This window comes from Polyergus mexicanus, unplaced genomic scaffold (genome assembly GCF_030449975.1).
Source record: "Polyergus mexicanus isolate NDT 795.1 unplaced genomic scaffold, iyPolMexi1.0 SCAF_2, whole genome shotgun sequence".
Classification (NCBI taxonomy): domain Eukaryota; kingdom Metazoa; phylum Arthropoda; class Insecta; order Hymenoptera; family Formicidae; genus Polyergus; species Polyergus mexicanus.
In genome coordinates this window covers 1,902,059-1,929,107 of record NW_027223322.1, presented here as the reverse complement: position 1 = coordinate 1,929,107, position 27,049 = coordinate 1,902,059, and the positions used below count along the sequence as shown (strand labels likewise).

The 27,049-nt window shown below is 39.6% G+C and overlaps 1 protein-coding gene across 2 annotated transcripts; it reads right to left on the bottom strand.

Annotated features, from left to right (window-relative positions):
• On the bottom strand, positions 1-26,806 carry LOC138943563 (lachesin). 2 transcript variants are annotated; one of them, XM_070314497.1, is made up of 10 exons: positions 26,183-26,245; positions 19,024-19,195; positions 7,099-7,220; positions 5,876-6,164; positions 4,302-4,460; positions 2,119-2,268; positions 1,405-1,555; positions 633-781; positions 482-541; positions 1-289 (listed from the first exon to the last, which is right to left on the bottom strand). In XM_070314497.1, exons 2-10 carry the CDS (start codon positions 19,103-19,105, stop codon positions 165-167), a joined length of 1,287 nt encoding a protein of 428 aa, XP_070170598.1. In that variant the 5' UTR covers positions 19,106-19,195; positions 26,183-26,245; the 3' UTR covers positions 1-164. The 2 variants fall into 2 exon arrangements, with proteins under 2 accessions (XP_070170598.1, XP_070170590.1); XM_070314489.1 differs by lacking the exon at positions 19,024-19,195 and having other exon boundaries at positions 26,183-26,806.
• Between the last annotated feature and the right edge of the window lie 243 nt (positions 26,807-27,049).

Here is a 27,049-nt window from a genome sequence, read left to right as displayed (position 1 = left end):
TCTCTCTCTCTCTCTTTTGAGCGCTCTTTTGCCACACGTCCCTCTACTACAGTACTTTTCTCGCACTCGCACATTCTCTCTACATTCTTGTCTTTTTTTTTTTGTTTGGCACAAAGTCATCCGGCACTAAGTAGCTTAGCGGTGACCAGTAATGGATGCCTTCTTCACCGTGGCCACAGTATTGGTATGAAGAAAAACATCGATAGGATGTGCGACAAGCTGCTACCACTTCCGGAGAAACCTTCGACGCCGTTGCTGGCGCCGGAACTTTGAGCAGCCTCGGCTAATCCTACGAAAATTATATCTTTTCACTGAAAAAGAAAATGCGAAATCGGTTCTGCGACAGCGGAATCGATTGCGCTGAAAATCCACATACATACACACACACACACACACATATATAGAAGCTTTAAAGAGATTATGAAATTATATTATGACAATTGAGTTAGTATCGTTCGCGAGAATAATTTGCTCTACTTACCACCGATAATGGATACGTGATCTTTTCCACGTGATGTTCTTTCGAAACCAATTTTAATCTCTGAAAATGGATATCGGACATAGTTTTGAAAATTTTCATACAATCGCAAATCGAAAACCATAAAAGCACATTCACACACGCTTAAACTTACCGTATAATCTCAAAGTTCCGTCCGCCTTTCCTAGACTATTCGTTGAAACGCATTTATAACTACCGACGTCTTTCTCCGTGAATTTTTTGATTAAAAGCCACATCAGGACCGTGTATCCCGTACGTTCCTCCCGCACGTTATATTTAGGGCTACGCGTTACAGGAATAAGTCTCAGAATGTTTTCCAAAAGAAAAATAGAAAGAAAAATGTTCGGCAAGTAGTAAGGAATCTTTATCGAACGAGTGCTTTTTTTAGTTCAATTCCCATATGGCACAGAAAGTTTACAGAAACATTGCAGAGAAATATATTCGTAATATATTTGTAACATATGTGCAAAAATTGCTACAACATTTTACGATTATAATAATGTTGAAATATTCATCTTTCGTATTAGTTGCGATCAGAAAACGTAACGATTGTGATAACATACTGATATAATATTAATAAACATATTAATATAATTAATAAATACTTTTCAATCTATTATAATTTAGATATTTTTAAAATTATTCTTGCTAAACAAATTTCTCTTAGCGAGAGGATCCAATATCACATTTGATTATAATATTATTTAACATCAGATTTGATTGTAATATTTTTATTTCAATATTGCTGCGATCCTGTGTATTAGAATTTTACAATCTCGATGCGCCTTTGTACGATGTAGCTGAAAAGTTCTGTGCTATATGGATTTTATCGTTATTTCATATCTCGAGCAACGTTATAGCGAGCAATTATTTGTATTAAGAAAATAACGAGCGAAATAGCTCACCCCTCCAATAACATTTCGTCTTCCGTGCCTCGTTGATTCTTTACCCAATAATTGATCGTGTTCGGAAACGCTTCGACATAGCACTCTAACTGCACGTCCGTACCCAGAGGTGCGCCCAATAGCTGGTTGGGTGCTTTTACAACGGGTGCAACTATGGACATAAAGCAAGTTTAAAAACCGCGAACAAATTTTTTTTTTTTTTTTTTTTTTTTTTGTCGAATATATGCGTACACGAGAAAAGTTTCAAAATAAAATATCCTTCGCGAGAACGAAACGAAAATTTGATTTTTATAAAATGCTGAAATTTTGCTGAACATACATATCGAAACGAGAAGCTCACGTCTTATTTATTTCTTCGTATAATTTCCAAATCAAAAATTGAATCGGAATTTTTATACAAAGAAAATTTAAAAACGTGCACTGAACATTGAGATATACATACAATATTTAACACGTTTAAAAACAAGCTTCGCGTTCTCGGAAAAATTTTCGTGCGTTCGTTAAACGAGAATCAAATTTTCACTTACGTTCTCAAAGTGTGCTTTAGCTTTATTCTTGAAATTATCCTTTTTGAAGCAATCGCGACAATTCGCGTCGATGGAGCAATTGTTTTTTCGAGTCGATTAGCGAATTATTTTCCGAGAAACGATCGGCGAATCGAATCTGATTGAATCGGAACGAATGGAGCGAGCGAGCGAGCGAATTCGAGCTTACAATTCACAGCGAGCGTCACCCGCTTGCTAACTGCTGGCGGCACATCGTTGCTGGCGATGCAGAGATACGCTCCCATTTGTCGCCTCTCGACACGGTGGAAATGCAGCAGCGAACCGTTGTAGTGGTCGTGCCTCTCGAAAGTGCTACCACCTGCGTACACGGGAGAACATTTTATCATGCCCGAAAACGAAATAAAATAAAAAGAAACGATCGATCGCGATCCCGTTCTTAGTTTCCTGTTAGTCTTCTTAATGAAAACAACAAAGTTTGATTACATCGGATTTTCATTATTCTACCTTCCGATTACAGTACCGAGAGAAAGACGAAACAATCGTTAAAAGTTTAATTGGAAACGTACAAATTAGACTAGGAAACGGGAAAATATACGTTTAATTCTTTTAGATTATTTATACTTGGAAAAATTCACCGAATTTCTTAGACATCTAAGACGAGCGCGCTCGTGCCGAAGATAAAAACTCCTTTGATGAATCGTTCTTCAGTATCGTTTGTCATTTATCGATCTCTATTTGAATTTTTGATTGTAGCAATCAATTTTGCACAGGTTAAAGTTTTTAATACAAAACGTACAATTTTAATATATATTTATCAGTGAAATTTAACAAGAAAAAGTTCGCGCACCAATAATGTCTTGGCTCTTATTTGCCAATTTTCCCACTCTTATAATTAGTATTGATAAAAACTTTGTCGATAAGAAATTATAGTGGCACAATTACGGATTCGTATGGATAGCCGGTCGTATGGATAAGATAGATAATTATAGTCGATTAGTTTGATAACTCGAGAGGGGGAGAGAGAGAGAGAGAGAGATTCGCGACTGTGAATACGAAAGCGTATGTGCGCCAATTTGCGTTATATAGCCGGGCTCTCTATGTAACGTACACGCGCACAAACCGAAATACGAGAGAGAAAATCCTCTCGATTTTACGCCCCGCACCCTCCGCGTTCCATCGCCATCGTCTTCGAGGCCAGTTCACAAAGAGGAACTTGTTTCAACGAGCTTACTCGTTACATCCACTCGTCTACGTACTTAACGCCCAATCTAGGGGCAAGAATACGAGTTCAAAAAGTCTCCCGTTCCCTCTCTCTTGACTTATTATCAACTCTTCTCGTCCGGTTTCTTACTCTTTGAGTTGATCTTCGGGATCATCGCGTAAATCATCGTTGTCTCATTTTTTTTTTTTTAGATACGAAGGAAATATGAGTAAACAATTGCGATTTTTTGACAAGATTTTACATTAAATTTTTCTTTTAATAGAAGTTTTTAAAAAAATTTTGCGCTTAAACTATATATATATATATATATATATGTATTTATTGCAGAAGAAAAATAAAACAAGTGCTTTTCGATATAAGAGCCTTATATACTCATGCGTTAGTATACAATCGAGTGAAATTCCTATGAATAAGTGAAAAAATACTTTTCGCGGCTGAGGAAGAAAAGGCGATTTTACGAATATTGTCTTTCGGTATGGGAAAATCGATGGAAAGACGACAATAACGATAAGTGCAATCGGGAAAGGATTCGTTCGCATTCCCGGACTTCGATAATAGGTCGCGCTTTAACGCATCTCGACCAGGCAACTACGAGGTAACTAAGATATTAGTGGCATTTAATTATCCCATTAATATTGAATTACGTGTTGGAGCGCGTGTAACAACTACCACTCGTGAGAATTTCGCATCTATCTTTAACGCGCGTTGTGTAATCTCGTACCTCGAGTCGATAGCGGGCGAAAAATTGGAGTTTTAATTTTTTATTTATCCGTATCATCATTTTTTATCGTTAACTTTTTTATGCCCTCCCCCCCCCCCCCAAATTAATTTTATATCCAAATTGACGAGAGATGTCGCGTCGATTATCATATACCTTTTTAACATTTTTAATAAATTATTTTGCATGAATAATAAATTTCAAAATTTCACAAGTAACATAAATTATAAAAATTGATGTTTCGATAATGCATTATAAAAATATCTTCAAATACTTTATCAGAATGTATCGTTCGTGTATTCGAAAGACGTGTATATTTTAGGACATTTACTTGCGGATGATTTTCAATCTCGTGCTTCGTGGCTACGATTTATAATGATATACATATACACAAATGAAAAGAACCGAAATTGCAATTGTTCGCTTTGTCTTAATCGATAGTGATTGTTACCGGCTGTATGGGCCCTTATGACGATGGGTTCCCCGTCCTCCCTTCGCCAGGATACTCTCGGAGATGGATGTCCCGTCGCACGACAGCTCAAAGTCGCGTTGTCGCCCTCGGCCACTGCCAGGTCTGCGCTGGTATCTCCGTAAACGATATCGGGTGGCACTGCGGGGCAAATGTTCGTACCGATAAATAATACATGATGGTCCACTTGCCATCTCTCAACGTGCGACAGACTATCTTCTCCCTCTCTCTCTCTCTCTTTCTTTCTCTCGTACAAGTACTTTATGAAAGTCATTACGTAAAACTAGCACTTTGTTGGACCTCGTCTTTGAAAGAACGAGAGTATCTTTAAGGAAATATTTACGGTAAAGGCAAGAGAAAGAACGGATATAGATAGAGCACAAGGAGCGAGGATAGGTACACTTAAGCGAAATGTTCGAGACGAGGGAGGTAATTTAACGGCGGGGAGATCTTTTGTACGTTGGCATACGCGTTTTCCGGTTGCTCGTTCGTTGGAGCAAACTCAAAGGATTTTGCATATGGGACGTTCCGTCCTCTCTCCTTCCGCGTATCGATTTGCATGTTCTTTAAATAAATGTTTAAATAAACGCTTATGTTATGCATTACTTTTCATACGTTCAACGTTCAATTTTGCGGCGTTCAACATTACCTTTGATGTCTATAATAACCGGCATAATTAGAATCAGTTTTTTTGCGAGAAATGGGAAGAAGAAGAAGAAGAAGAAAAAACCAATATATTTTGATACGTGCGATTATATCATTAGAAGCGACAAATATTCGAAAAGGTATTTTTTGGGGTGAATCTTTCGATTAACTTACACATCACGGATCGTTTTTATTTTTATATATATTGTAGAGGGTACATTTCTAAGTAATACATACTTTGAATTTTGTGACGCTCTCTTCTGCTTCCAGGGATATGCGATTTTGAAGTATCGTAAAAATAATATTTTAAGAAAATGGGATTGGAAGGGACTCGCCCAAATCTTTATTTAAAAAGAGATTTACTTGTTATTTTTACATATATAATAATAAATATTTTTTTTTTTAAATAAAATGTTCAGGTAAAATAAGAAAAATATTACAAAACAAAGCGATACACGATTGTTTATATCTTATTAAATCATATTAAATAATTAAATGTGAAGAAGAAGAAATTCTTAACTAAACAGTAATCCGGAAGCGTACTGACAGTGACGCAATAACAAAAGTAAATGTAAACAAAAAAAAATATAAACACGCAAGTAGAATATAACGAAAAGATGATACAAGTAAATACGAAATTTATGATACTTCAAATCTCTGGAACCAGAAGAGAGCGCCATAAAATTCAAAACGTATTACTTAGGAATGTACCCTCTACAATATATATAAAAATGTAAACGATCCGTGATGTGTAAGTTAATCCAAACATTTACCCTTTTTTTTTTAGGAACCACGCGAGCTGTATCAGATGATTCTGAATTCTCGATCAATCAATTATTATACATTCTCCGCTACGCTGTTAGATTAGTTTGATACGGGGACAATGGGGAAGCAGAGATAACCGAGCTTACCGTGTATGTCGAGACAACCGAGCTCAGATATCATCGGACTGGTGTTGATCTGGCACATGTAACAACCTCTATCGGTCTCCTTCAACTGACGAATGTGCAGGCGCCACGTGCCGTTGACGACTTCCTCCGTTGCTTGGCTACTCCCTGTCACTCCGAAACTGCCGCCGGACGCTCCGCCGGACCCGGAACTTCCGCCACTCTCGTAGGAAACCGAGATACGCGCATTATGCGTCACGATCCGGGTGTGTATCGAGAGGATTGTCTGATCCGAGTTACGTAGCCATCCAACCTGGAAAGCCCGGCAACGCGACGCGAATATGCAATTGTCGCTTCCTCCAGTAGTATTAAGATCGAATAAAATTGACGATATTTTATTATATTCTAAACGAACACATTGTCTCCTTTCTGAAAGATGACAAGTACGGAAAAAAGAAAATACAGACCGTAGACGCGAAAAAGAATAGTAAAGTATAATTATTAGGAGTATAAATTAAACTTAAATACGTATGGAAGAAAAAAATGAAAAGTAAAATGGAAGAAAAAAGAGCTTATGTACAATCTTGTTAGGACGAGGGGAAAAAAAATTTTTTTTTTTTTTTCTTACTGATTTTGTATTTAGTCGTGAGATTAGTCTCGCCAGCAGGCGCAATTCGACTTGATCTAACCACGATTTGTTTCACTTCTGTCGGCTTTATTTTATTTTATTTCTGATGGAGAGGAGTGACGCGATATGAAGATTAAGCGCGAGTGCGAAGGAACAAGAAGTGATACTACTTTTATGGCGAATTTTTCACTCGCGGCAATTCAATTTTGCCACGTAGCACGTCTCTAGCGAACGTTACGTGACCTTACGTTTACGATATCGGGATAGTCGACATTTGTTTATGTTGCGTTTTGTGTCACATCGTATCTTGGCTTGTACCATTTCCGTCGCGACAAAAATCTGAACGATTTTCGTCGACGCAAGCGTCGCGCGTTGTTTTAATTCGAATTTACATCGATGCGATTCATCGGCAACGGTAGTAATTTTTAGCGCCACGCAAAAAAAAAAAAAACGTGAAAGAGTGTAAAAACGACTCTTCGAAATGCGATCACTCGCGGGCGGCGATAAAATCCTATTACGGGATAAAGGGCCATCAAGCGCGCGGCAAATTCGTGGGCATTTTAATCCACTTGGCTATCTTACTCGCGCTTACGCACATTACCTTTTCCAATGTCATTACCTTGTACTTGCGAATGCTTATATTGCGAACGCTGCAGGAAAAGACGACCTCGCGGCCAATCGCGGCAGTTTGATTTCCAACTGGTGATACGAAAATCGGGCCCGTGGCAGTGCTCGTTGAATCTGAAACATTTAATTTTGATTGAAATAACATTCAAGTTTCGTCGTTTGATTTAAAACGAGATCACAGGGAGAACTGGGTCGTCGTCGGCGGTGAATCCTTCGTTAAGTTACATTCAAAAGATTTGCATACATTTCTAAATATATTTCTACATACATATGATTGCGGGCAACGATAGCCCCTTTTCCTTCCACACCTCCTCCGCCCCCCCTCCTCCCTCTTCACCCCTCCTCACCGTTGAGCACACAGTGAGTAAGAATAATAATTTAATGCCACATTACATTCACTATTTTTTAGCCCGTCCATCGACGGCGAGAGATTAATGGAAAAATATTGAAAGACGGAAATTTCATCGTCACCCCCATTCATTACGTTGACAGTGAAATTTCCTTTGAAGATATTTCAACGGGCCGTGCCACCGGGACGGTAATAAGTGCATGTCGCAAAGTTTCTTAAGCACTATCAAGGGTAGCTAATTATCGCATGCTTATTCACGCCTGTTGGTGGATTACGACGTCCCCAAACAGATAATGTCAAGTGGTTGAAAGTCGCAGGGGGTAAACTTGGTCTCGAAGCGTCAAACAACTTCGGGAACGGCTTCGTACGTGAAATTCTCGCTCGAGAGATATAGCGTTGAGCGATCTTTTTATTTTACACGCTACGGGACGTGTTACGAATACTCGATAAATAAACAGTCTTTGCGCGCCGTGAGAGAATAGATATTTATCTTATAAAATATTACGAACGCTCTTTATCGTTTACCGTAACTCGCTTTGTCGCGCGTTGTCTCTAATGCGCAAAATATAGCGCGCGCGAAAATATAACATATCGAAAAAAAAAAAAAGAAGAGAGAAATGAAAAAAAGCGGAAACGAAAAGCGAATGTAACATTCAAATTTAAATTGCTATGCATGATCGTCTTTATTCCACATATCCGCTTTATTTTCTTCCGACTTGTTTCGTTTTCGCCGTCTTGGCTTCCACTCGACCAACAGAAGCTACATTCTACAATACTTAGGCAATATCCAAATTGCCCTTCTACGGATTTAAGACGTTTCTGAGATGACATCGCGGGGACAAATCGCCGGGGAAATGAAACGAGCTGCCAGATTAGACAGTAGCACAGCGGTATCCTCGTAGCCGTAAAAAAAAAAAAAAGAAAAAGAAGAGGAGTGAGCCGCGCCGGTGTAGAAACTCACACTCTTTTGTACCGAGTGAACGACCCAAATTCTCCGAAAGACATGGAAGGATAGATGAGTCGAGAGAATGTAGCAAGAAGAAGGAAAAAGCTCCGAGTTTCTTATTGTTCACGTTATCCTAAAATATTCTGCTTTATAACGCGTCAACGCGATTTAATTTCCGTTATCGTGGCAGTTTTTTATTTCCCTCGGAAAATATATAATTCCCTAAAAAAGAATATTTTATAAAAAGAGAATTCAAAAAATATTACAACGAAATAATATAAAAGAGGGACAGTACATAACAAAGTAAAAAATATGTATGAAGAATAAAAAGGGAGAGAGGGAGAGAGAGAAACGACCGCGAATAATAAACGTATATACACAAAAGTAAATTAATTAGTTAAATTACTAAATGTATTTGGCGGTCAATATTTAATTAAAAATGTATGGCCAAGTAATTTCCGACAGTAGCTATTTATAATAAGTATCATTCCCGTATATTTATGTTTACGTTTTGTTCTTCAACAGGGATGCGTTTTATATCGTGGTGAGTTTGAAAAAGTGTACTCTGCCCTATCCGAGGTATTCGAGGCAATCAACGGCTTGACATTCCTTGCATTTTTATTACAGACAATTTACTTGCCATTTTCTTTCACAACTTTGCAACTGGCGATACGATATCGCGGAGCAAGAGTAACTTTACATTTGGAGTAAAATTTTCGGTTTTTGCATCTCGCGAAAAGTATTGGCGTATGAAAGACGACACATCTATCACATTAATAATGATGAAATCTTTGACATTTTTGCGTCCGCGTGTGAAAGTACACTGTGACTGGAATAATAACGCACTCCCGTTATATATGTATATTACTATGCTTTTCGTGCGTCAGCACCGATAACCGAGAGAAAATAATCAATCATCCTCGACATTCTGCAATTTTCTCGCCTTCACTCTCTTCTTTCTCTTACATCATTTCTTATCTCGAGTATTTCAAAGTGAAGTCAAGGAATCAATACGGTCGCCGCGTACCGCGCGCAATCATTTTCTCGCCTCAAACGGGATACCGACAGGCATGTCGAAATCAAATTCCAAGCGCAACGTGTATTTCGATATAAATATATATTGATACGCGCACGCGCGCGCGCGAGAGAGAGAGAGAGAGAAAGAGGATGACGAAGTTTTGATACGCGTGTGTATGAGTATATATATGCGATTGTTGATATTCACTTTCTCCGCTCGGCTCGATGGCCAGTTTCCGGTATGTAGCGAGAAAGGAAAACACCTTTTGACAATTCCTTTTCTCCTTCGACCTCGATCGATTTGTTCGCGAAGCGCGCCGCGTATTCTCATGGAAATCACTAAGTTATAAACTCGGAATCCTACGTGCGTTTGGGAAACAAGGAACACGTATCTCGTATTCTATCTCGATTTGTGGAAAATCGCGCGACACGTTTCTTCCATGCCCTCGACGTATATTAGTTACATTAATGCTAGTGATTAACAAATCAAATTGATTATGAAATTTGTCAAATTCGCTTAAAATATAGAATAAAATATATATAACTTTTAAGACATCGACACATCTCTGAATATTTAAACGGGCGTAGGGGACGAATGGAAAGGTATTACGAGAGAAACTGCAAACAAAACTACTTATTATATACTCGTATAAATCGCTGAGAAAGGTATACCTATGTACGATTCAACTGGTGTAACGTGCAATGAAAGTTATTATTAAAAACGTCGCACAGTGATTTCCTAAGCTAACGAGGAGCGCAAGAAGTATAAATCTCTCGCGTGTCTCGGTATATACATATATGTATGTATGTATATATGCGCATGTTCAAGTACGCGTATAAACTTCTCGTGAAACTTCAGACATCTCAGGAATATTCCAATCTCTGAATATACCGTGAAGGCAGACGGCTCTAAATATGAAATTTTCTTAAGCGGAACGGGCACGCGAGGGGAATTCTTCCCCAGCTGGCTATATATATACATGTTGTAGCAAATTTTTACTTTCGTTCCTACGTAACGGCATGTGTATGCGATGGTCCGTTGTGGATGATAGGGGATGATTCTACAATACATGAAAAGAGATGGGTCGAAAATGAAATCTTTTTGTGTCGAATCTTTTTTATAAACTTTTTTTTTTATAGAATCTTTTGTAAATTCTCTCCCTCTCTCTTTCTCCTCCATTTTTTTTTGTGCGTGTATCGTAATGGTTTCGAAACGATTGTTGAAATGTTAGTGTCAACATGTACAATATATAATATGTACATACATCTGTCTATTAAAGAGGAACGTGAGTCGCTTCACGAATTATCGATACGATCGTTTTAGTAACGTGTAACTATAGTTCAACAATGTCCGTGAGCGAAGGATAACCAACAATTGATAGTCATACTCCTCCTAGTTTCTGAACAACGATACATCGATATACAGATATATATATAAGCAGGATTGGAGCGGATAACGCGCGCACGCGCTCGTATAGTTTGATAGAACTTGGATGGAACTTCCGATTATTATGCCAATTCCCGAGCGACTCGCTCTTCGACTACTCCGCTCTCAGAGATTAGATTCATCCCTCCGAAAGATATAATCTCCGGCGTGTGCTTCTGGCTAATAAAAAGACGCTCACAGGGATTGCGATGCGCTAAGCTTTTTGATATCGGTTCGCTAGAAAACGAGCAATTTCTTTTTCCACCAAAGGAATCTTACGATATTTGTGTAAAATCAACTGCAATTTCACGGAGAGAAAATTTTACAGTAAATTACATGGAAAATACACATTCTCTTTTATTAGATATTTATCGTAAAGCTGGAATATAATGACATTTGAGATATTTATTATTATAAAAATTGTAAATTATGTACTTGTTCTATTGTTTGTTAATAATTATGCATTTGTCTGTGCATATACAATATTATGTAATATTAAAATAATATTATTAAAATATATCGCGATTTCCTTTATATGTTAGTATGTTTCACGATTACGAAAAGTATATTGTAATTTTTACTATAATCTTCTCCTTGTTCAATGAAAGTATTACGAGAGCGTTACAATGTGTTATTTAAAATTCCAGTTTTTGAAAACAAACGGAATGTTTGTTTGATGTAAATGCGGACGCGAGCGAGCACGAGTGAAATGCGGTGAATTGACCTGATCGGAAAATTCTGAGATAATCGCATAACAAACCTGTGTCAGAACGTCAACAACGGCTCGGCATCTAGAACAGTATACCAGTTCGATATGCCATGTATATGGCATGATATGTGCACGCGTCGAGTAGCCTGGCTGCGTTTGCAACAGGTTCTCCTCGACGTTCCAAGTTTCTCTCGTTCCAAGGTTCTCTCTTTCCGTGGGACATGGCGCTCCCGTTATAAAACCGCCGCAAAATCGAATAATTAAATCCTCCCGTAAACGATCGAATATCAATTTACAAATCGAATATATAGGATAATCTTCTACTGTGTTGATAAATACAATCGCGCGGAAACGCGATGACTCGAAAGGATGGATTAAAACATTTTCATGCAGGACTTCGTTTTCGGAAAAATCTATTTTGATAATCAGATAATAAAGGTGTCCTTTATCTTTTTTTTCTCTTTCTTTTTTCTTTTTTCAATTTCAAACTACTTTGCGATTTTAATTATTCGGTCGCAGTAATTATTAAAGAACAAAAAGGAGAATTCAACATCGTAGTATTTAAAAATCTGAAGTAAAATGAATAAAGCTATTTGAATAAATTATTTCTCTATAAAATACTAAAAGAGAGATATTTTGAAAGAAAATTTAAAAATATATAGTAATTATATTTACTATAACGGATCCAGCTCCAATGACGTTGACCTTGATATATGTTATGTCAAGGACATAATCCTGAGTAACATTTCCTTATAACTTAATCATTGTTGCGGTCATTGTTTATTAAAAAGTTATTAACAAATAAAGTTTGAGAAATAAAACGTAATTTTTATACGAGTTTATAATTTTCACGCAAGAAATCCATCCGCATCAGGACGTTGTGTAACTCAAATCAAATTTTCAGAAATAGATTAGGTTATATCCTCCGGAAGTGGAGCCCCCCTGTAGGGCGGAGGGGGGGGGGGGACAGAACCCACTGCGTTCACGCATACACTTTCCCATTCACACAATAATCGTGAGATGAATCTTGTTTCGCGTTTTAAAGTATATCCGTGGACATAGAGGGTTTCGGCCCGCCCCCTCCCCCCCCCCCTACAGGGGGGCTCCACTTCCGGAGGATATAACCTATCCCGAGCCTATTTTTGATTTAAAACTAAAATTTGATTCAAATTGCGTAATATAATCCAAATCAAATTTTCGTTTCGAATCTAACTTTAACTTTAAATATCTCAAAAATTATAAAAGACCGCCGATTGAATTATAAGGAAAAGTTACTCAGGATTATATGCTTGACAACATATGTCAAGATCAATATGGAGCTGGGTCCGTTATAATAAATAATTACCCTTTCGTATAAAATTAACTTTGTATAAATCTTCAAACAAGAATGTCTAACGTTTCCAATTATAAATCCAATCATCTATGAAATATAAACTTGACGATCTGATAAATCTGATAAATTCTGAAATATTAAAAAGAATAAGTACTTTTCTCTGAAATCAACGAGTGATTATCTTACAATTTAGCTGATCACGTCGGAATATCTCGGAAAAACTTGTAAAATTGTGGAAGTGACTCGGGAGCAATGAAATACGATGAAACATTGAAAACTGAAACTTTCAGTTAACTGATCTCTTTTGTATCCGAGGAAAGTTTCCAGGTCATTCTCTGTCTCGAGGGGAAGCGACATTCGTAAACAAAAAGGAGCGTGTCGGTAATTATAGGCTATTTAAGCTCTCGATTGAATTATAAAGCGAATGACGATGCGTTCGCGAATGAAATATCCTCGATATGATATTTTCTTGTAGAGATTAGAAATCCGGATACAATCCGCGCTCGAGTTCCGTTTGATAGATTTTCCATTATTCGCTATTATTAGCAATTGATTTTCGATTATCCGCGGCTTCGATTATGTCATGTATTAACCTTCCATCGGCGTCGTCAAATTTGATCGAACGAATTAATGACGCGTCGATCAAACCGCATACACATCTATGTTTTAGCGCGAGTAATAAAAAAAAAAGAAGAAAAGAAAAAAAAAGTGACAAAAGCAAATATTTTTACGATATTTGAATTTTCCCGAGCGCTTCGGTGACGGAACGTCGGCTAAACGCTGACAAAGTGTGGTTTGTCTTTCTTGCCTCTCGCGAAACTATAGCTCGTACAAGCGCCGTTGTAATCCGCTCGCTAACGATGTCGACGTGCATCGGGATCCGTACTTAATTAATCCTCGAATGCGGATTCTGGAACGGGTCGTGAGCGTGAGCGCGGAAGCGCGAGGAATCAAAGGATAGAACGCGCTTGTACCGCGTTGAAACTTGTTTATTGAATTGCTACGTCGTACTGTGGTTAAATGCGAGGGGATGTTTAAACTCGTGGAAGTGAATTAAGAGTATCGAGTATAACCTCTGCGAAACTTTCCGAGTTTCAAGAAATTAGCAAAGTTTGAGGCGGTACGATGGCAGATATGCGCACGGAACAGAGCGTTCCGTGAAACGCGGCGGGATGAGGAAGGGAGGGGAAAGGGAGGGATTCGATGTTTCCAAATAAAGTCCGCGCCTTCGGCCAAATAAAATTCCTCCGTTACTACCACCACTCTCTGTTACTGTACGCGGCGCCCGATCGGTGCTGTGAAATTACCCAAGTTTTCGGTAAAACGCAATATTTTTCGCGGGGAATGTATATCGCGCGCGAACGCCAACGCATTTGCCGAGCATTTAGCGGCGCGTATATATTTTTCTTTAGCGGAAAACACCGAAGCACGAAAACCGCCATTTGTCAATTTCTGACATTTTGACGCGATAGACGTGAGACGGGAACGCAACGCGAAGAGGGGGCAAGAAAATGAATTTGAAATTCGATTCTGACGCGTTTCACCGTGTGCATATTATTCCGCGCGCGTGTCATTCGTGTTGAAAAACTCGGAAAAACGCTGTCAATTCAACGAGTCAATGGTAGGATGGTCGAATCCATTGAACACAATCATATTTGAAAAACCGATTCTCCGCAACGGCGTTCAAGTTTCACTACACCGATGGTATTTTGCACTCGGGATTTGTACAAGCTTTCAATCAAAACAACATCGATGAATAGAGTTTTCACCTCCGTACGTGTTTAAAAAGAAACGTCGCGCATATCTTTCATGTATATCTTTCATTATTCAAAATATATATCATTAGAGGATTTATCTCGTTGCACGTATTCCATCTAAAAATATACTCTTTGGGGATAGAATAAAATCAAAATCGCTCGATAGTTTTCGTTGTCGTTCGCATATTATAGTCGTATATCGATTTTGCGATTCATGAGATGGATATATTTCGATGGAAATCGTGTGTATATTCGCCGCGCGACGTACCCATCGAAATCCTAAAACGGTGAAAAAATGCGAGTGCGAGGGAACAGCGATTGAAGAATTGAGAGTCTTGACTACTGAAGCGCACTTTAAGCGCACTCGCGATGCACACTTGAGCCGAACGCCATATCTATTTACATTTCAGTCAGTGGATACGTCGAAAAGTGTCGGGCCCCTTCAATACCAAACGCTCGTGCATGTACAGAAAACTTCCCAATTTGCTTCTCGTCTCGGATAATCTTCCCGCGTCTTCTACTTGACGAGAAATCCGATTTGAAAGTATCACGATTATTTAAGGAGATTTAAGTAATTGTTACCGTGTTTTTTTTCTTTTTCTTTCTCTCTCTCTCTCTTTTTTTGTAAATTGTCAGAAACTGCGATTTGATTGACATCAGAGAAAAGCTCGTCGTGGATCAGTTTTGTACAGAGTGATTTGTCATTTGTGATATAACAGAGAAAAGGTCGATTGTGATTCTACATCAATAAAAAAAGTCGAAAATATAGAAATAAAATTCTTTCATGCCAAACTTTGCTTTCGATTCTGAAAATCCATTGGGAAAATCGAGAAATTAATATCTTCTGTCATTTTGAAGTTTGAGTGATTTTGAATTATATCGCGAAATCGACAAGTATAGAAAATTTCAACATTTTATTAAAAAAAAAAAAAAAAAAAAAGGTAACAAAAAGTTATAAAAATTATTTATAAAAAAAATATTAAGATTATTTTCTTATTTTCTTAAACTAGAATATTGTGTGTTATTTATTATTCATATATTTAATATTCTAAAAATCACTGTAGAATAAAATTTGTTCATGGCACGATACTGTTAAAAATTGTGCGAGAAAAGTCATTAATCTTGCGACAAATTTGAACATTTCTTCTTTTTTTCGAAAGTAAAACTTTATATAAAGTAAGACAGAGTTGACTTATTTTTCATTCTCCAATTATTTTGTTATGTAAAATCATCTTTTCTTGCCGTTAAATCATTAATAATATACATAATCGTTCTACGCAATAGAAACCTAAAATATGATAAAAATGATATAAAGCGTTTAAAAATGCTTTAACAATGAAAGATTGTCAAACCATAAAACAAATAGACAGATTTATTTCACGTATGATATCGATGCGATTAGTTTGATATTTTCCAGATATTCGATACAAATATTTGTCTTATGCGGGAGCGCGTCTACCCGTCTCACGGATTTTAAATCAAAATCACCCCTTCCTCCCGTGTTGGCGTGTATAAAAAGCTGTTCTACTCGATCCACCGTACTCGAGTACGGTACTCTAGCGGACCATTCCTATATTTCATACTGATTTACACGAACAAAAGACCGATATAAAACCGACGACAAACGTCGCGGCGTAGCGTATAGCGAGAATACCCTTGTTATCAAATTGTTAACCATTCGGAGTTTTTATATTGTGATATTTGCTGTCGCAAGATCGATAAAATTATTTCAAATAATTTTTTTCAGAATACAAAGTTTAATGCTCTCGTGCATCGACGGTGCAAATATCGCGGTCTTGCTATCGTAAATAAATTTTAACGGGTATAAAAATGCTCTCTCACATAGTTGGATAAATCGTGGAACAATTTTCCGTCGTTCGTTTTACGCCGCGCCACATCTAAATTAATCTGGGAAAAATCATAGGAAATATTTCGTTTGACGTGCTGCGTTCAATTCGATGAATTATCGGATATATAATATAGTACAAAGTTTGGAGATGAGAAAACGCGCGAGCTCGACAAATGAACTCAATTCGCGCATCGTGTACAATTTCGAACGAGTGTGTAGTATTAATAGCAAGTACGTTCATATACGAGCGAATATAAAATTCTCGACGACTATCGAATAGAAAGCAAAATCGTGTAACGTGAAAATGCATGCCATAAAATTCGCATTATAAAAAAAGAAAAGTATATTTGCGTATAACCGGCGCGACGTGGTGGTAAAAAAAAAAAAAAAAACACGTATCTCGTGAAAAATAATCAGTCGTCGCTCGAGGAGAGCCTAGGGTAAGATACCCTTTCGCTAGAATATTCCTACAAATAAATCTGTTTTATATATAACGTATGATTAAATATCTTCTTTATAAAATTACATATTTATCCGGCGGCTGATGGTACGAATTTTGTAATATTAATGTTTTTGTGGGAATGTCCTGGCTAAGGAAAAAAAAAGAAAAAAAACCCAGAGAGGTCGTTTCCATCCCAAGCGATCGCAACGCAAAACTCTAGTCTTTTTACGCTCACTGCACTTAATTACGTTAAAAATAAGTTCGGTCGGAGTAATTAATTCTAGATTCACGTAAAAGTTTAATCACAAAGTTTTGGCCGGGCGCGGTAGTATTTGGAAAGTATCTTTTTAAGGGGCTGTAAAGGCCGAGGAGAGCGACGAGTGAGTTTAAAGATATGGAGGAGTGGATGTGCCAGCACCTTAATCTTTTCCCCGGGAAAGTTTCTCCCGTCGCAAATCTTCCCGCGCGAGTGCGAGCGCGAGCGTGAGGACGCGAAGCGCGGCCCTTGTATCCACCTTCCCCAAGGGAATACGGGAACGGGCGTGTAAATCAGGAGACACTCGACTTTTTAAACAGTAGATTACCTTCTCTCTGTTCGTTTGAAGGTAGATAGAATCGTCGTATTTTACCGAGCGCGACAGCCGCACAAATATTCGTTATAAATCGATATGTCTTTGCAAAAATTCTCCCGTACTGTCCTATTGTTAATTATTTTTCGTAGCGTTGCGAGAAAGAGAGAAAGAGGAAAATCCATTGTACGGGAGATTATAAGAAGAAGAAAAAAAAAAAAGAAAAAAAAAGAAAACAAGAAACGCGATTTATATCTGAGAGATTGAAAGATTGCGCGCTAGCGGAACTCATAATTCCGACACGCCGGTTATTGATATGGTGGATGCTTCGATATATCAGAAGGATGCCATATAGAAATCCGGCGCGCGGGATATAGATCGGTAGGCGGAAATAAATTCTTATACGTCCGGACGCGGATTAAGCGACGGGAGAAATTTACGTCGCGCGTCGCCGCGCTTTGGTAAATCAAGATCCTCGGTACGCTTATGGATGCGCTGGATACTGTGTCGTTGCAACGTTGCGACATAAGGAAGGAACACGCTATTTTCAAATTGACTCCCTTCTCCTTCAGGATATATATGCATATAGGTTAAAAAAGGAACGTTGTGTATTTTAAATCGAGCGTACACATATCTACACGTATGTAGACTTTTGTCTTGATACGAGGTGACGTTAGAGGTGACGATTTCGTCTGCCGCGTTTGGAGAACGAAGAGCGAGTTACCGATAAATTACCTTTGCGCTTGCAAAGCAAAATCAATTACGCCGAGTATCAGCGAGTTCGCTTCGTACGATCACGTAGCAACGTAATAAAGGGAAGTCCTTCGTTTATGTCGCTGCGCGAGCGCGACTCGTCACACATTTCGAAACACATCTCTTAACTTTATGAGCTCCTGCCGGAGCCAAGGAACGAACAATTAGAGGAAAAGCTGCGAGGAGGATCGGAGCCGCGTGACGATACATTATGAAAGTCGAAACGAACGTAAATCCGGATAGTAAAATCCGCGGAGGGGAGAGGGATAAAGGGTTATTCGGAGGATTTCTCAATTACCGAAATGGAATGTGTGACAAACGGAGGTAACGGGGAGCGAAAACAGAGAGACGACGTAGACGACGACGGTGACGGTGAAGTGACAAGCAGCCCGACGGGATTTTAAGCCCGAGATGTCACGTGAGTTTGGCGAAACGGTTAGAGAGAGGCTATCTAACGAGAAATCCTTTTGTCCCGCAGGATAATCTTTCCTTTTCATCGCTGGTCCGATCGAGCGCGCGATGAGAGATCTTTCGATATGAAATTAAATCGTACGATCTTTCTCGCAACGTAAACAAGTATATTATAACGAAAGAATAAACAAATATAATACAAACGTACGCGCGCGCGGACAAAGATTGGAGAGAGATGCGCGAAGAGCGGAGAGAAACGATTCTTTCCATTAACTCGTTCGCGTGGTCTTACGCCATATCGGGGAATCTCTCAGGAAGGAATTAGACGGGTCCTGGTGTAGACATCGAGGGCTTACCGTAGAGCACGGGAGCATCTGATAGGGGCGACCACCTGTCTCGTATTTCAACTTCTTCCCGGCTCAACCGGCTCTTCCGCATTGTTTGTCCCCTATGCAGCGAAAAGCACGTTGCTACGAAAAACCTTGCATTTTCAGATGTACCATTTCCTCTTTCCGGAATGCCCCGACTCTGTATGATATATACATACATATGTACAATATATATATATATATACCGAATAACTCGCTTGAAAATAAATGCCATTATTGTATTTACACGTTCAATTTTGATAAAAGAAACAAGATTATATATGTATAACTATATGAGTTGAGAGAGAAGAGATTATTAACGCGTCAGGTAACGAGATAGGTAATAGGAAAATTAATTTGAACGTTACTCCCGAAGATGAGCCTGTAATTCAAGTCGCTCCTTCAAACGTTTTCGCTAAACTCACGGGAGGCGAAATTAATTTTGCGGTTATTCTCACAAGGGCGAGTTCTCCGCCCTCAAATACGCATCTGCAATAATAATATATCGTGTAATATAAAGGCGCGCGAGGCAGATGTATCGCTAGACGAAGAAGCAAGATTCCCGGGGATGAATCGACTTTGCGAGAATTCGCGGCACGCGATAAAGCAATATAAACGCAAATATTGTATTTCTCTCTCTATCGGGGAAAGATGACAATAACAATTGTCATAATCGCGACAGGATTTTTGCGCTGTCTCGCGACGTAACCCGAAATCAGTCAGCGCCGTGATTGTTGCGTCGACGACAGAAGAGGAGGAGGAGAAGAAGAAGAAGAGAAAAACGAAACGTTGGTGCATAGGACGAAACATCACATCACATCACATTCGATCCTCACATCGAATCGGAAAATTGTGCCGCGCGCGAAACAGACGCTCGCGAACCAACAATTTTTTTTTTTTTTCTTCTCCTGCCCATTTTCCTCCCTCACTTTCCTCTCTATCCCCCGTTCCCAAATGTATCCTCACCGCGCGGCTTCAAAACGAAAATATATGTACCGATCGGCGGCGGGGGTGGGGTGGGGAGGGGGGTGGGGGTGGCGGTGGGGGTGGGGGGAATCGCTGTTTGTTCGCGACTGCGAAACGAGATTTTTGCGGAAACGGAGAGAAAAATTGCAATCGAGATTTGTGGAGCGTTTCGATTGACGGAGTCTATTCCTATTTTTTTTTTTTTTTTTTAATTTCTTTTATTTCGAATAGGTTACTCGCGATACACCGAGATCTACGGGGGCGACGTGCAACAATCTCTTGATCGTTATGCTCGCGGCGATATTCGTCACAATTCTAAATTAGCTTCGATGGGATTTGGAAAGAGAGATTCGTTCTTTCCAATACGACAGCTTCTCGTTATAATGATCCTTTGAGAGAGGATGTGTCTTTCAGATTAATATAGAGAAAGTCTTTATTATTTTTCGCATTTTAAAGAGACGAAAGCGTGAGACATTATTTTTTTTCTAAATTATCGTCGTTGCTCTCTGTCTGAGTGAATTAGTAATTTTATATCTATCTTAATATCGGTTGACGCATTTCGCTGCCATATTTAACAATATATATTAGGACGAGACACGAAGAATCAATATTCGCCGTGATTCTAGAACTGCGTAGATTTGAGTGATATTGTCAAATAACTTAGAAAATTAATTATATTAACAATAAGTGAAATTCTCTGTTGATTATATATCATATATGTTCGGATTCTTAATGAAAATTGACATTAGAGCGACAACGAATTTAAATGCATATCCTTCGCGAAATTAACTGGCGACGAACTTTCTGAATGTTTAAGCAGATATCGTTCTCTCAAAAAGTTCTCGAAAATAACGGAATGGTAAATTGATGGAAAATAATTTCTTCGTCGATAAAAGAATAGACTCCGTGTATTCGATAAATTTTTTCGCGATCGTACGGAATACATTGCGCTCGATATGTACATACATGCATGTAAGAAGACATTTTCGATTACAATGGAGAAGTAACATGCCGTACAATTTACATACAAAGCAACAAGAATTCGCCGGAGATAACCGTGCGGTAACTGTGCCTTATTTTACCGCTTTGCTCGTTGACATTATCGAATCCAGACATAATTGGGCATTTGAATACACTATTATTATCATATATTCCGCTAAAATGTCACACTTTACGCGTGTGCATCGTACGTACATGTAATTACTATGGTTTGTCTCTCCCTCGTACCGTTTTACAATGCCTTTGAGAAGAAAAAGAATTAACGCTTACGCCATATCGCATCCTCATTTGTGAAATTGGATTACGATCGTCCATCCCAGCCGAAGTTGTTAATCAGCGCCGTGAATGTTTATTTCTATCAATGCAATTAGGCAACGTGACACGACACACTCGGAGAGATTTTAACGATAGACTATACGATAATATTGTAACATTTTATTCTCCTTTTTCGCGTCGCGACCGCGTTTCGCCGTTATTATTTTACATTTTGTGTTTCGCGCGATATAGCTAATTAACGTTTCGCGTACCTTCTACGTAGCGTGGCGTTAATTATTCCCGTTCTCGTTTATAATAAATTTATCAACAACCGTATATTATTTAAATCGCGACTGAAACTAGGTCTTTCGTTCTTGCATTCAGCAGAGTGTATTACATCAGTTCTCTTTGTCACTCGATGCTCAAACTTTTCACGCATAGATTATGTTTTTTTTTAACACGCAAGAAATTATTCACATCGCATACTTTATATTTACACAAGATGTGTGTGTATATAGATGATAATAGAATTTCTCGAGAGTATCGAAATTATTGTACGTCTACGTAAAAATGTTCTCGTTGCCCCGCGTGTCTCGACGAAGAAACGCCCACATTCTCGTATACCGGTGTATCAATAATTTTAATTATTTTATTCGCTGAGAAAAATAATCGATCGATCGAGCGGCCGGGACAACGCGCGACGCGCCCTGACGGAAATAGATCTGGCAGTTGCTCTCTACGTCAGTTTCTGTCGTCGTGCTCGAGCGGTTGCAAAATTCATACCCGGCCGAGGGCGTCGAAGTTTTCTTAATAACGGAATCCTGAATTCCGGCTGTTTCTCGAAGTAGGTCGTGCTCGATGCGATTTCCTAGGTCGTATCTCCATTTCCTGCGCGCGCGACTCCTCCGTATCTATCCAACCAGCTTCGCGTATCCGAGGAGCTTCTCCTCGGGGACATAATTTCAAAACAGGGGCTACGTCTTTATAACGGTTAGAGACGCGCATCCCTCTCCCTCTTCCTTTCCCGAGTTTTAATGAGACAATCGATAAGATGCCGTTACACTTCCCTTTACTCGAATCAATTCGCTTATTCGTTATTTCGGGTTTCCTATTGAAATTTTTTATATTTATCATTCCTTCAAAAGGGATAAAAAGAATCCACGCGCCGGTTGGGGCGCTAAAGAAAAAAAAGTGCCCGCCAAAGTGCACGTGACGGTACGTGTAAAAGCGCGGGTACCAGCGACAAAAAGTTTTCTCGTATATCAAGGCGATGACTGCGGGAAAAAAAAAAGAACGCACCGCGCCACGTCAAGCCGCCGTGCGTGCCTGCGTGGGCAACGAAATAAATTCAAGCGATAAAGCTCGCATAAAACGATCTCGGAGAGATCGAGAGAATTTTTTCTAACCGGATAAACAAATAAAACGTCCTACGAATCAATTTTGAACAATTTCCGGTTTGCATATTTAAAGAAAGCGTGACATCAATGAAGAAGATCGTCTGAGAAGATTATTTTAAATGTTTAAATATTCGCGTTGGTGAGACATTTCGATACGCAATAATATTGGAAATCTTTATTCGCGTCTAATTAAATGTAATATTTAAATGTATAAATCAAATTATATTAAAAGAATAATTTAATTACTTATTTAATGATGTTTCCTTGAGTAATTATATATTATTATGTGTAATAGACTGCGCCACTTAATTATTAATCGTGTAAGGAAATAATAACAATATTAATTCATCAAGCACGAGTGCACATGTAAAGGTAAGGACGGGGAGGAGAGATTTAAACTCTCCGTTTTTCTATTTAATTGGAAAAATTTATAATAATATTTATACGACGCAAAATCATATTAAAGAAATCTCGCTAGACATCGTTAAATACATCATTATTTCACAGCTGATTGATTCGAAATGTTTCCGCTAACTATACGATAATACTTGAAATATCATAGTGAATTAAATAGAGATGTCAAATACAGTATTTTCTGGTATGTAACATTCCTATTACATCGTGTGAGCGATCGATATGTTAAAAACACAATCTCTTTCATCAACAGTAACTCGAAATTTGTAAAATGAAAAATTTCATATTTTTTGTCGTTTTTAAGCCGATATTTGAGATATATATGTATATATATTGACAAAATATATGACTGAATAATTTTTAAAATCACCATGATGGTTCCCCATTACGTTTAAAAATATAACTATACGCGCGATAGATGGTACATAAATAAAAATTGATAAAATTAATTAAATATGTGTATATTATAGAGAGAAAAAGAGAGAAAGAAATTATACCTGACTCTCTCTCTCTCTCTCTCTCTCTCTTGTCATCAATATATAGGACACGCAAAAAAAGGGACTAGAAGGTGAATATGGACTCTGTAAAATATAGTTAGCGGTGCCACATGATACGTTTTATGACAGTAAAAAGTCTAACCATCAGGAATAACTTTTTGTGGGAGAGAAGGTTAAACGGCGAAGAGTCGAACGATCGCGCCTCGAGGGGGATACATTTCGGCTTTTTCTCTTTCACGTAAAAGTTGACCTTACGCGTTTAAACGGTTCGTTAAGTTGATTCTCTCGGTTAGATTTTCATTTAATTTAACGAAAGGAGGAGAGAGAGCGGCGTTTTTCAGTTCTCAACCCCGCCTCCTCTACCACCATCGCTCTTCTTTAGCTCTCGAGGTCCCTCCGGTGACGCTAACGAACGTGTTTGCAATTTTGACAAATTTCGCGCTAGAATTTCGCCTTTCGCGCTGGCCCCGCTAACAATGTATACTCGTCGTTATTCATCCGTCACACGGTTTTATAGGGAAAGTCGTCTCGTCGTATTTTTACAGACACACATCGCATTTCGCGCACATTCACGCGACGTGTACCCGACGTGATATATATATATATGTCGTAAACGTTCTTTACCCTTCACAGACCTATTACGATTAACATATACGGTTGTTATCCATTTTAACGCAACGTGTTGCGCGATACGCGCATCGTGTGTACGTATATCGATGGGAACGCGAATGCAGACGGGTTAATTCAACGAAGCGGAACGGTAAAGCGTGCCGATAAGCGTGAAACCGTTGTAATGCGATGGAGAGCAGCAGGGAAGGAAGATACGAGAAGACGAGGAGAGCGCGTTTACTCGATTTCACTCCCGGGATCATCGAAAAACTGTCGCGCTAGCAACGATAGACGTTTATCGACGAGCTGTCAAAAATTGATCTTCGCACTTTCCACTTGTCGATACGCGTTACCCGTGCACACTTTATTCTTAAGACTCGATCACCGTATATAGGCGCGATCTGGAACACGTGAAATATCGCACGATACATGTATCGTCGTACGATATATGTATGCGCTTAAGAAGAAGAGAGACGAAGAGACGCTTAAAAAAATGAATCGACATTATTCCAAAATGATCTTCTTGAAGCGACCTTTACCGCGAAATCTACTTACGGTGGACTTAACGACTTTGGCCGCGGTTAAAGCTATATGTATGCCACGCAATTAATTCTCTAAGTTTTCACCGGCAAGCAAATCGATGCAAATCCTTGAACAAAATCTCTTACGACGGACCGTCTCGTAATAATTCCCGACATCGGATTTGCCTATCCAAACTTCCGTTAAAAGCGCGATCAAATGACCTATGTCATGATAATTTAGATCATTTTGACAAGAAGAAAGAAATCATGTCGATATCGTTGAAATTCCTACGGGTGCTATAGATCGTATACAGATCGCTTAACTGAAAGACACGCGATTTTATATAGGATATATAGTGCTATAGTGTATAGTAGGACAGAGTCACGCAAATATCGACGTGTATATTTTGTAAATGGATATGCATATGGATATTATTGTTCTCCCAATGATCGCCAATCATTTCGATTACGTTTTAAATATATTCCCGTTTCGATAGCAAACTAGACAGTAATATCATAAACGATAAATATAGCGGGATATGTTTACGCGAAAAATGATACGCGTCCCGGAAATTCCAATTGTAATCAAAACTAGTCTTGTAAAAAGAAAACAGCAAAATGAGACAAATTACATGCAATATATTTTTAAGATTGATTTGACGCGAAGAATAGATCGAAAGAATCGAAAGAAATTTTCATCGATCAAATACCATGATTTATACAATTATGGAAATTATGACGAAAGACAAAATCTTTTGCATCTTCCGTATCTGTACCTGTCACGTGGTTTACGACGACAATTTAAGCCGGGAGCAAATGAATGAGAAAAAATTCCGTCGCTCTCCAGCGTTGTAAAAATTCGTAATTTCGCGAGTGCGGGATTTTATTTCTCGAAAACTCTAAAAGTCGCGAAACAACGGAAAGAGAGAAATGCGATTTGGTAAAGCGGACGAAACGAAATTTACTCCGATAAAGGAAGATGCTGTATACGTCGCCGGGACAAGCTTCTCTTTCGAGAACAGGCGAGTCAGCGAAGATGCGAAGGATAGGTGGCGAATTTGAGCGAGCAAACAATACCGCAATAAACATCATCGCGAGAATTTTCCGCGTGAAATCTCGTCTATTTCCGTTTGTATGGAAAATTGACGGCAAATGCGGAGAAAATGTTTGAAATTCGTAGCATCGTCGGCTACAATAGCGAGTTGCCGTTGTGAATTCTTTTAGTTCTCGCGACTCGACGAAATCTGAAGGAAGCGCGATAAAAGTCATACAACTTTTACGCGCGGTAAAATTTTCCTTATATTTTCGCGGTTGGACTCGTCACTTTCCGTTACAAATAAAGATAATTAGACGAGAAATTTAATTATCGCTCGAGCTAATGAAACAAAACGTCGGAACGTTAGATAGAGGCGAGCTCTCTCTCGACTCGGTGGAGAGTGAAAAGCGACTCGCGTGCCACGACGCCGCAATCTCCCTTTGACAAATTTACCTTGATGAAAGGCGGAACGCGCGACGCCGTGCACGACGCCGTCAAAGCCGACGAATATGAGAAGCGGTGCGAGCGCTGCGAACATGGGGACCGTCCTGGAACGCGCGGCATTCGCGCCGCGGGCCTGCAGCAGCGTCATTCCTAATCCCCCGGTTAGACGCGACGCACTCGCGCGATTCTCCGATCCCGCGATTCTCCCGGGGTGCAATGTCCTATATCACCCGCGACCCGCGATCCGCTCTCTTACCACGCGATTGGTCCACGATTAGCGCACCTGATGTCGCCTGGTGCGCCTTACGCGCGCCTGGCACGTGCTCGGAGCAGCTCCCGGCCGAGCGTCTCCGCTCATCTCCGTGCGTTGACGCGCGGGCCGCGAGACACACTCTTCCCGCGGGATAAGCCGACAGCACCGTCGTCGGTGTCGCGGAGCGTGACACGCCGGCGGAGGCACGTCGGCTCGGCACGCATCGACGTGGCTCAAGGTCACGAGCGCGCGCGCCAGACAATCCGCGAAGAACACTCCGATCCGACACGAGACGAAGCTCTCGCACCCCTTCTCTCGCCGCGAGTCCTGGTCCTGGTCCCTCTGTCCCGGGCCGTAGACTGCTGCCTGGAAACCCTCGGAGTACGGAGTACGCTCGTGCCTCCTCCAACCGTTCCCCGTTCACCCCCTTGAGCACCCCCCGGCTCCGCGTTCCGTCCCGCGACTCGCCACCGATAAACTTCCTACGGGCACCCTCCGATACTCTCTCCCTCGCTCTCTCTCTCTCTCTCTCTCTCTCTCTCTCTCTTTCTATTCCCCTCTTCGTTGTGCAGCCCGCACCAGGAACATCTAGCGGCGCTTGCGCCATCGTAACCGTGCCCTGA